Source organism: Octopus bimaculoides, chromosome 13 (genome assembly GCF_046866305.1).
Source record: "Octopus bimaculoides isolate indiv1 chromosome 13, ASM4686630v1, whole genome shotgun sequence".
NCBI lineage: Eukaryota > Metazoa > Mollusca > Cephalopoda > Octopoda > Octopodidae > Octopus > Octopus bimaculoides.
The window spans coordinates 44,638,151-44,650,332 of record NC_142940.1 but is presented as its reverse complement, the minus strand read 5'-3'; the positions used below and the strand labels follow the sequence as shown (position 1 = coordinate 44,650,332).

Here is a 12,182-nt window from a genome sequence, read left to right as displayed (position 1 = left end):
AGGCTGTGGTTAGTCGATTATACTTCCCTCAATACTGGTACTTTTATTATATCGATACCAAAAGAACGAAAGGCAAAGTTGACCTCAGAACGTAAAGCTTCTCGTATGCGACAATTGATATTTTCCGCCTATGCAAGTCCGGTATAAAGAGTGGATTTATGATTCATATGTTAGTTTGATGAATGCAATGCTCGAACCTCTCAGACTTTGAAACACATATGTAACCTTAGAGCCAAATATGAAAATATATTTAGTCATATGTTAGTTGTCCAGCCAAATGCTGGTTGTTGAAAATGAATGAAAGGATGGGTAAGACACCAATAGTTTTCAAAATTTTCCTTTTATTCTATTACTTTCAGGTTTTTCATCATAATCCATAATTTTCTTGCTGGCTTTCTTTCAAATAAGCATAGGCAGTTATATGTAAATTTTCTTTTATTTCTTAACCGGTTCCCTTGTGGTATTAGTCTTCCTCTTACTGTTTCTACATAAAAGTAGTTATCTTATGATATAATGATGCTTTTTTTGTTATCTACGTATAAAGACACTTGATTTCTAATACATATTCATGGTATAACAAAACATTGAAAAAACTGTAATTCTTTAACAAATTATTAACGACTGCATATAAGGCGTTGACATACAACCCGGATTATTATTGTTAGTTATACAATGTGTGATTTTCTATGAATCAGTCCTCTCTATTGGCTTTCTGCCCCTCCTTATTTTTTCTGATGATTTTCTTTAAGTTGTCGTCGAGCCTCGTCAATAATATTTATGAGCGACAGAGTATCAGAATGGGTGTGAGCGGGGCATTCAAGTTCACCTTAAAAAAAACAAAAACAAAAGAAAACGAAGAAAGATTATAAAAATATTGCAAAGGATTTTTTTTTTCGTTTCCCTTGCCTATGTGTACAAATTTTCTGCTGATACATACAAAGACGCAAAACAAACACAATTACATTCGTTGGGGGTCCCACATATACTGAATCAAAGCACATTGATTAAGTGGGATTATTTAAGGAATTACTCAACAAATATGCTTTCTAGGAGGTTTTTAAACTCTGCAAAAAAAAAAAAAAAAAGAAGACAATTCCGATTAAGTCATTTGCCTAGGGGGAACAGCTGTAAGTTTCAATTCTTATTGGAATCGTCATCAGCAATCGTATACTGTCCTTAATAGTCCTCGGGACGTTGATTTAAAATAAGCCCACTAGTCAATAATTTTAGGGCTTATGGTAAACAGGTTACACTAATTTCCACATTTTTCTTGGCAACGAGATCGAACATTGCTTAACGAGTGTGTGAATGTTTCGTTTTACTACTGTTCTATATATTACTATGCAAAAAGTCCGTATCCGTTACTTTGGTTTCAGTTTACTCCTTGACTCTGTATCAATTTCTATTGCCAAATATAATTTGTAAGAAGATACACATACATACACAGATGATGTGTTGGAGCAGCTGCATAGTAAGTATTTCCTGTAGATCAACGGTGGGACTGAACGCAACGTGGAAGGTGACCGGCAGGTTTTAGACTCGGTTATTAATCAACGAAATTAATTACTGCTCAGCGTGTTACCATCTGTGCTACCCTTACAAACCTGTTAATAACACCACAATAAATTGTGTTAAGGTAATAATAATAATAATAATAATAATAATAATAATAATAATAATAATAATAATGATAATAAATGACCTGATGTAGTACCAGGCAGTGGCTCCCATGGCTTTTATCTTAACTGATTGGAAGTGTTATCATGTACATCGTTTTTCTTGGTATAAAAGATGTGCTACAGCAAATATTCTGCTCAATACCACAGATTTATCAATTGTTTGACCTTAACCAGCTGTTTGACTTTGTCAGTTGAACATGTCCCTTAGTGGCTGACGATATGTGCATCTCTGATCACGAGCAGAAGTAGCGGGGGAGCATCATAGCCATGTGTTGAGAGGAATTCTTTGGGGTTTGGATAATTCAACTTTGGAAACCTGGGTGTTTCGTTCAACATCCTTAAACAACCCTTATTCAGGGATCTCTTGAGCGGGATGGGATACTCAACCTGAAGAAAATTCCTACTGGGCCCTACCTGCAAGGTCACGCGATGTTTATCTTGATATGAGATCACCGTGTCGCGCACATATGGTTGTGATGTATGTGCCTGGTGTACACTTGAAACAACCAGCGATTGGTTGTAATAATATAATGAAGTATAGGATTGTAGATAAAAACGTTTTTTTAAAAAGAAAAATATATAGTGAAGAGAAAATAATTGGCGTCGAAAAAAGAAGATATTCCTACGGCCGTTTCAGGGATTCAATCTTCCGAGTAAAAAATGAATCATAAAATTAATTTTCAGAGAACGCCTCCTTCATCAGGGGAAAGGGATGTTTACAGTAGATATGTATGAGGTAGATGGAAGCTTTTGTGGAAGAACAGATATATCTATGAAAATGGTGGAAGTCTATACGAGGGCTGATGGGAGTAAAAATTACATTACTTAGTGTTTTTATTAAAATTTATATTTATATTGGCGATATCATGCTATAGGCAGTATGGTGTTAAGTTGTGCGGCGTAACTTAGTACGGCTATTATTGAGTACGTTTGGATTTAAAAAGTCTCATGAAAATTGAGTGATATCTGTGGTTACACGAATGACTAGCATCAGAAAACTTGTTTAATGCGGTAGAGTTATACAGGCGGAGTATAGTATATGATTCTTTTATTGCCATTCTACAACGGCCCATAATCGTGTTGTAAGGTTGGGGGCTCATCTATAATAGACCAAGACAATGTATAATTAATGTTCTGTAATTTTAAATCAAGTATGTATCAAGCTAGTGCCTGAAACGGCCGTAGGAATATTTTCTTTTTTGGACGCCTATTATTTTCTCTTCACTATATATTTTTTCTTTTTTCTTACAATCCTATACTTCATTATATTATTATTATGTTTGTATATTCATATATTTATATGTCCATATATATATTTTTAATATTCATATATTTTTATATGTATTTTTAATATATCAATGTGTTTTTGAACATTTTTTATCTTAATTAAATCCTTTCATTATGGTTTACCTCATTTGAACTTTCACCATTTCATTTATTATATATATATATATATATATATATATATATATATATATATATCACCTTGATCATCTTGACCGTCCATCTTGATACCGCTGGTCACAGCACGCGTGCTGTTTTAGCCATAAGATGACGCCATCCCGCTGGCTGGACGGGCAGGCCGCAGAAACAGGAAGAAAGAGCGAAAGAAAGTTGTGGTGAAAGAATACAGCAGGGTTCACTACTACACCCTGCCGGAGCTTCGTAGAGCTTTAGGCGTTTTCGCTCAATAAACACTCACAACGTCCGGTCTGGGATTCGAACCGCGATCCCACGACCGCGAGTCCGCTGCCCTAACCACTGGGCCATTGCGCCTCCACACACACACACACACATATATGCATTAGTTGTAGTAGTGTCAAACTTCATAGTAGTAGTAGTAGTAGTAGTAGTAGTAGTAGTAGTAGTAGTAGTAGTAGTAGTAGCCACCGCAATTATCCAGTTATATAATAGTACACTTTTAATAAAAGTAACGGAATTCATCAAACTTACCCTTCTCGAAACACTGGCGTACAGCTTCGGCCTCGTAAGCTAATCCAGCGCTATTGGGGTAATTATACACAGCATCAGATTTAGGGAGTGGAAATTCTCTTTCTTCTCCATTTATCTCGATTTTGGTAGTGCTCCAAAGTGGTGAATGTATCTGTTGAAACAGGAGCACACAATAAATACATCAAAGCAGTTTGCTTTAATTTCTTAACTATCAATGCTAATATATGTTGGAGTTCGTGCAATAAATTAATGAATAAATTCAATAGATGTTAGATTTATTACAATAGTTATAAGTCTTCCATAAACGACGCCTTATCTTTTGAATGTGAACAATGGCTACAATAGCAGTTAATTTTAATTCTAAATCAACTCGCCATAAATTTAATTTTAAAATTAATTTTAAAGGAAATGATTACTTACGTAAATTTTGCCTTGAGTTCCATAAATATGTGCATCACTTTTTCTTGTCACAGTCCTATCATAGGACAAAGAGGCTTTGGCTCCATCCTTATAAGTCAAAGTAAGATTGGCAGATTGGTCGACACCTTTTCCAAATGAAGCAATATCATTTCTTATATTTCGCTTTTACATAAATGCAATCATGACATACAAATCACCACATCTAACTGTATGACAAGGATGAATAGTATCATCTGTATTTTTTCCACATTTGCATGGTCTATCAATGCAACAGGCCTGTGTACATGCCCGTGTACATCTCAATCCTTTGTCATTCTAATTGTGATGCTAAACAGAATCAAGTTTGACTTACAGGCAGAAGGCGTGTATATTGGTGTACCATGAGATGAAGTAGGGTTTTAACGTTTGATGCATGGAGGAGAGGAATCTTCGCCAGAGAAGAAACATTTTTTTTCATTTCCTCTTATGATACCAATACACAACTCTTCTGTATTCATTTTTAATTTGATTTATGCCTACACATGGCATCACTAACAAAAACTCTGTGTTTAGTAATAAGTTATGAATATATATATCAGTTTTACACTCAACTGAAATATATACATATGTCAAACCGCTTCGTTGCACAGTATAAGCAATACCAGTTTTTATACTAGTAAACATAAACACAGAAATAGACACACATCACATACACATAGAATAGGCTTCTGTACAGTTTCAGTTAACCAAATTCACACATCGCTCAATTCAAAGCTATAGGCTATAGTTGAAGAGTCCCGTCTTAAGTGATATGCCTTGTAGTGGAACCGAATCCAGAACTAGGTGGCTGTAAAATAAATTTTTGAACCACACAGCCATATCTGAACTTAAGTATGTTCATTTATGCATAATAGGATATAACATGTTTTTATTAAACTCTTCCATTGGCTAAGAAACTTAACAATTAATTGTTCAATCAACCAGAAATTACATCTTATTTCTCTTTACCTACAACTGTCTTTCTCTCTCCCTCTTTTCCATTCTTCCTCACTCTATCACCTCACTCCTCTAATTTTGGTTCCCTTCTATTACTCCTTTTACTTTCACTGTTCTTCCTAATATGGGTCTCTTCTTTTCAAATAGTGTGAATTAAAAAAGAACAAGTAAAAGATAGATGGAAGAATCTTACCTCCTTATTCTTGAAGAGGTAAGATTTCTCTCTGGTGTTAGTGAACGAACGAACAGTAAAACCATGGATTAAATAGGACCCTTACACCTTTTCAGAGGCAAAATAACCTCTCCAGTGCCCCTGCTACGAAGAAATCCCACATTCACCCAGAACACTCTGCAAATAGTTGGTTTTGGAAGAGCATCCAGCAATAGAAACCATACCAGAAATGTAATATGCGAAAGGAGATAGTCTCAGACTTAAGAAAGCAGTTATGGAAAAGAGATGATGATGATGATGCGTTGTAGAATCAATACATATAATGCGCCACGATGGTACTACATCACATAAAGACAGCTGTGATCTTGGAGTTTTATCTTAGATGACAGAAATTCACTCATAATGCAAAGGCAAAACTTAGCACGTTATGTCGGGTCTAACAAAATGTCCACAAAATATAAGTTAACTGCTGAAAAAAAAAAGAAACAAACTAACAAAGAAAAGTAAAAAAAAAACCGCTGATGACATTGATAAATATAGTGTGCCCAGTCAGTATGGTGCTTCGCCTTACTATTCATATATAATGAGTTAATCGATCATGTCATCAGTTTTGAAGATTTCAGGCTGGCTTTCAAACGATTATTTTCTCGTGAATTAGCACTTGGTATGCATCCATATTTGACGTGCTATTCGGTTTTTCTCAACTTGCAAGCAGTGCTTAACAGGCAGAGATCTCTATTTAATTTTATTGACTGTAAGGTGTTATCCGTTTTTAATGTTAATATGCAACTGTTTAAAGGCGGCGAGCTGGCAGAAACGTTAGCACGTCGGGCGAAATGCCTAGCGGTATTTCGTCTGCCGTTACGTTCTGAGTTCAAATTCCGCCGAGGTCGACTTTGCCTTTCATCCTTTCGGGGTCAATTAAATAAGTACCAGTTACGCACTGGGGTCGATATAATCGACTTAATCCGTTTGTCTGTCCTTGTTTGTCTCCTCTGTGTGTAGCCCCTTGTGGGCAGTAAAGAAATAAGAAACGTTAGCGCGCCGGGCGAAATGCTTACTAGTATTTCGTCTGTCTTTACGTTCTGAGTTCAAATTCCGCCGAGGTCGACTTTGCCTTTCATCCTTTCGGGGTCGATAAATTAAGTACCAGTTACGTACTGGGGTCGTTATAATCGACTTGATCCCTTTGTCTATCCTTGTTTGTCCCCTCTATGTTTAGCCCCTTGTGGGCAATAAAGAAATAAGAAACATTAGCACGCCGGGCGAAATGCTTAGCGGTATTTCGTCTGCCGTTACGTTCTGAGTTCAAATTCCACCGAGGTCGGCCTTGCCTTTCGTTCTTTCGGGGTCGATAAATTAAGTACCAGTTGCGTACTGGGTCGATCTAATCAACTGGCCCCCTCCCCCAAAATTTCGGACCTTGTGCCGAGAGAAGAAAAGAATATACAACTACTCAGGATTTTCTTTTGTGACATCGCGACATAGTTTTCTTGGTTTGTTCTATGGAAAAGAAAGGCATGGAATGTAGAAATTCTGTACTGTAAAGGATTAAAAAATGATCTCACTCGTACAATCAGTGGTCATATTATACTTCCAAAGACGTGGTCTTGTTAATCACTGGATAAGAAATGTTGGGATAAGAAAACAAATCTGACACTATTCAGCGTTTCACATTTATTGCCAAACAGCAAGCAGTAAACCCAATATCTCTGTTTTTAATCAAACTAATGAAACATTAGTTGATGTAAATTTAATTTTCAAAAATGTTATTATTACACAAGTTAATATTCGAAAGTTGGTTTCAAAAGAGGAGTTATAAAGTCTATGATAAAAGACATTCCGTTGTACTTATAATGCTTTTTTTCTCTAGCTAACTATATATATATATATAGGACTACATTATAAGGTTTATTAATTAAGACAGCAAAGTGTGATTTGAAGAAGCTCTCATATTTAGTAGATTGAGCTAATAGTCCTTTTGTTGACTCCAAAAGTAATTTTTCTTAGTGGAAGCCGTCACCGCTTCTTCAACTACTTGCTTATTGAGAAGGAATTGTATTTGTTTGGCAAGGGATTTTATCTGTTATCGTATGTTGAAACCAATACATTTACATCATTGTAGGAAATTTACCGTCTGGTCAGAGACAATATATTCTCCACTTTATTTCACGGGCCGTGTCAGAATGTATAATGAATGTTTCTGATGCTATTGCAAATTTTTTTTTTAAAAGTTAAATATAACAGTATCTGCTGATTTAAAAGGCTCCTGTGATTCTACTACAATGCAATTCTTTTATTTAACATTCTCTAAAAATGTAGTAACTTTCAGAAGCTACCGATATTTTCCGTGTTATTTTAAGACTTGTTGTTGTGCTTCGATTAATTATTAGAATGTATTTATTCTTCAATGAATAGCTCCTTTAAAGATAGTTGGAGTCCAGCATTGGAAACTTCACAGAGGAAAGTTTCTTGGAAATTACTTATATCTGCTATTGACTTGTCGAACTATGCAAACACTGACTTAATCTCCTTTTAATTATATTTCCACACTCACTAATGTGCGCTATGTTGGACGTGGGTTTTTCTAAGTCTCCCTCTCTGTCCTTCTCTTTTCCTTCTCTCTCTCTCCGCTTCCAAACACACGCGCGCGCAAGCTCTCTCTCTCTCTCTCTCTCTCTCTCTCTCTCTCTCTCTCGCCCTCACACACACACACACACACACACACACACACACACACACACGAACACACACATAAACGTACAATTGTCAATAATTGAATAAGGGGACAGAATTATAGAGATCAGAACTACGCCAACAAAGTTATCAAAATCTTTATCGAAGGTATACAAGCAACATAAAATCTTTATTAATGATATACTTACTTATATCAGTAACCACACCAACAGCAGTAATTGTTTCAGGTTTCTGTTTAAATATGAAGTTTGCAAGCCATATTAAGTATATACCAATATCTATGAGACCGCTCCTGTCCAAGAAAGCCTCAGACCCAGCATCATATGGAGGTATTTCATAAAACATAGTCGCATCTAAGTGGTGTATTTTTCCTATGGTTCCAGAGTCAATTATTTCTCTAAGAGCTTTGTAAGCTGGGAAGAAGTTGGACCACATACCCTGAAAGAAAAACATTTGTGACAAAAAAATAGAAAAGAAAGAATACTGATTTCAAGTTTTGGCACAAGGCCAGCAATTTCGGGGCAGGATATAAGTCGATTACATTGATTCTAGTACTCAACTTGAACTTATGTTATTGACCCCGGAATGATGAAAAGCAAAGTCAACCTCGGCAGAATTTGAACTTAGAACGTAAGGACGGACGAAATGCTGCTAGGCATTTCGACCGGCGTTGCTAACGATTCTGCTAGCTCGCTGCCTCATAACAAAGAAATAATTTCAAAACGAGAAATAAAAATGAAGAGACGGGAATGAAATAATGAAATAAAGTTAGGAAGAATGACATAGATATATATTTCAGGCAAAGGCGGCGAGCTGGCAGAATCATTAGAGCGCCGGGTGAAATGCTTAGCGGTATTTCGTCTGCCGTTACGTTCGAAGTTCAAATTCCGCCGAGGTCGACTTTGCCTTTCATCCTTTCGGGGTCGATAAATTAAGTACCACTTACGCACTGGGGTCGATGTAATCGACTTAATCCTTCTGTCTGTCCTTGTTTGTCCCCTCTATGTTTAGCCCCCTGAGGGCAATAAAGAAACAAGATATATATTTCAGTCACTTTCCTTTAGGTTATTCTGTGTCATAATATTCAATATTTTATCTTCCGTACCTTTGTACAAACTGTCCAAACTTTCTTTCACTTATCAATGTTTTTTTTTTTCCAATAAAGTACTAAATATATCCTTCTAATTCAGTTCATAGCACGAAGAATAATTTCATTAATCCCTTTATTTATTATTTAAGATCCAATTCAGAGTATCACAACTCTACTAAGTCTGAAAACTGATCCTTTAAATATATTTTGTTTTCATTGTTCATATATTCATTCTTATTCTGTCTTGTGGAGTTCAGTTCTCTACTGCCATCCTCTCCGAACCGTTATTTGTAAAATACTAAGGACAATCTTCTAATATTGTCCCCGCTGCGTAAGGCGGCGAGTTGGCAGAATCGTTAATACGCCGGATAAAATATTTAATGGCTTTTCACCCTCCTTTACGTTCTGAGTTCAAATTTCGCCGAGGTCAACTTTGCCTTTCTTCCTTTCAGAGTCGATAAAATATGTATTAACTACGAATCAAGCCCTGGGGTCGATGCAATTGACTAGCCCCATACTCCAAATTTTGAGACCTTGTGCATATAGTGGGAAAGAATATTATCCACTCTGGGTAGTTATCTTTCATATCAGTTTCCACACAATTTCCGACTCTCTCTACAAACAAATCTTAGAACATACATCTCAATTTCTTTGATGAAGAGTTCAGCTCCAAACATCAGAATTTATTTCGCCACTCAATATGACAATATACCGACATACCAAATAAAGAGCCTCTATGTAAAGGGTTCTTAACCAAAAAATGCATTCTAGAGTTCCAAGGGAAGGGGATGAATTGGGACAGATATTGGCTTCACATGTTGGCACAAGGCCAGTAATATCATGGAGGGGGGGGGGGGGTCAAGTCAATTACATCGACTCCAGTAATCAACTGGTACTTATTTTATCGGCCCCAAAATGATGAAAGGTAAAGTCGGCATCGGTGGAATTTGAACTCAGAACGTAAGAAATGCTACTTTGCATGTTGACCGGTGTGCTAACGATTGTGCCAATGGACTAATACAAAGAATAACATCCGATAGATTACCTATCTTTTTACGAAACAGAAATAACATCTGATAATGAAGTCTTGATAACATCATCTCCGAAAAAAAAATGCAAGGTTTTCACGGCGGAACAGATTTTGACCAAGGATCATCTTGATTAGTGATGATGGGGAGTTAAACAATATTAGCATACCAAAATACTTTATTTCAATATTAAAAGACATACCTCCATGAAAAATAATTTCTTAGACTTTGCGAGTTCAATCATTTCTTCTGTCTGCTTAGTGTTATTAGCACAAGTTTGCTCACACAGAACAGGTTTACCATTGTTAAGCATGAGAATGGAAAGAGGATGATGGTAAAGATTGATTGTTGAAACGTACACCAGATCTGTGAGAGAGATGGAATAAAAAGAATAACTTTTAGCTAAATAATTTATTTATCTAATTCAAATGTAATAAATAGTAATAGCTGTTTCATTCGTTGACCAGGTCTGTACTGGGGATACATATGTACATGTCTTTGCTTGCAGAGCTCTGCAGAAATCGTGAGTTCTATCTTAGTGCACAACACCTTGGGCGGGTTGGTAAAAGTTTTATGAGTGAAACTTGTAGATGAAAACTGTATGGAAGCTCGAGATGTATATAGTGTGTGTATATGTAAATGAGTGTGTGTGTTCGTGAGAGAGAGAGAGAGAGTGGGAAAGAGCAATAGAGAGAGTGTATATGTGTTTACCTTCCTCGTTTCACAGGAAAATCATTGAAACTAAGACGTTAATGTTGATATTCCTTCTCAATAAAATCATTCGCAAGTCCTGTAATTTCATCTTTGTTTAAAAGGAAAAGATGTAGTCTTATAGAAAAATGAGAACATTTAAACTCAAGTAATGATATTTTGAGTACAAGCTTACATAAATTGAAGAAGTTTACTACGTAATTTTTATAAGGCAGATCCTCCATAGAAATATGTACATGAACTAATTTAAGTAAATAAACATTTAGAAAGTTTACAAAATAAAATACAAAATATATTATCAGATTTAGATTAAAATTATTTCCATACCTATGTTGGGATCTTTAGCAAATTCTTCATAGCTGTCATACACATTCGGTATCTTAAACTTCTCTGCAAATTTCTTAGCCTTCTCTAAAGATTTGGATACCACCGCAGTTATCTAAATAAAAACAGTAAAATAATTGTAATGTGAACTGCTTTTTGAGGGCTGCAGGAATCAATGGATTGTTGTTAATGTATAGAAATAAGGATTTATAAATCTATTGATATAATAAATCTATTGATATAATAATGGCACCAATAATTATAAAATACATAAGACACTCTATAAATAAATGGCAGACAGTGCTACAGCTCCGAACAAAAGACAGACATAAAGTGTTGGGATTTACATATAATAGAATGATAAAATAAAAAGTATACATGGTATACATTAGAAGAAGGGAAGTATACATAGTATATAACACTAGAAAAAAAAGTGATCGTGATGGAATCCACCTGATTCAAGAGGACCTCTAGGGATAATCAAGGAATCCCACCATCCAAGATCACCCTGAGTACCAAGTACGAGGGCCAACTCCAACTTCTTTCTTCCGACCTACATTATTACTTAAGTGAAGATTTTCCATTGATATTTATTATCTATGAAGTAGAAAATGAAGTATGTATTATTTTATGTTGTTTGATATATTGTATATAGATAGCGTGGATAAGTCGACAGACTTTCTGTTCTGACACTATTTGCCGATTCTTCATGCTATTCTAGAGCATACAGGTAGGTGTTGGTCACTTTTGATTTACGCACATTAATGCTCCATTTTCCTTCACGTACAATATGGGCTGATTCTCCTATATAGGTACAAGAGTTTTCACTGCTTCTGAATACAATTGATTTCTACTAAAGACACAAAGCCAAACTTCTTGTGGGAATGTACAGTCTATTATACTGACCCTAGTACTTAACCAGTATTTAATTTAGCGATAACGGAAAGATAAAATGCAAAATTGACTTTGGCAGGATTTTAAACTAGAACAAAGTAGTGTATATCTAAATAATAGAAGATATTATGTCTGATACTCTACTGATTTTCCTATTCAGGGCAACATATATCATTAATATGCCAAGCAGAATGGTGTTATTAGAGATAATGCATACAGAAACAAGTAAATACTTATGT

General features: G+C 35.6%; 1 protein-coding gene across 1 annotated transcript in view; it reads right to left on the bottom strand.

The window, feature by feature from the left end:
- Nucleotides 1-321: 321 nt before the first annotated feature.
- LOC106873778 (trans-1,2-dihydrobenzene-1,2-diol dehydrogenase) overlaps nt 322-12,182 on the bottom strand; it is an 18,127-nt gene continuing 6,266 nt past the window's right edge. The window contains exons 2-7 of the mRNA XM_089361682.1: nt 11,053-11,164; nt 10,217-10,380; nt 8,085-8,334; nt 4,053-4,177; nt 3,633-3,783; nt 322-826 (exon numbers count right to left, since the gene is read on the bottom strand). Of these exons, the coding sequence (XP_089217808.1) occupies nt 723-826; nt 3,633-3,783; nt 4,053-4,177; nt 8,085-8,334; nt 10,217-10,380; nt 11,053-11,164 (906 nt within the window). The 3' untranslated portion in view covers nt 322-722. The remainder of the gene's footprint in view (nt 827-3,632; nt 3,784-4,052; nt 4,178-8,084; nt 8,335-10,216; nt 10,381-11,052; nt 11,165-12,182) is intronic.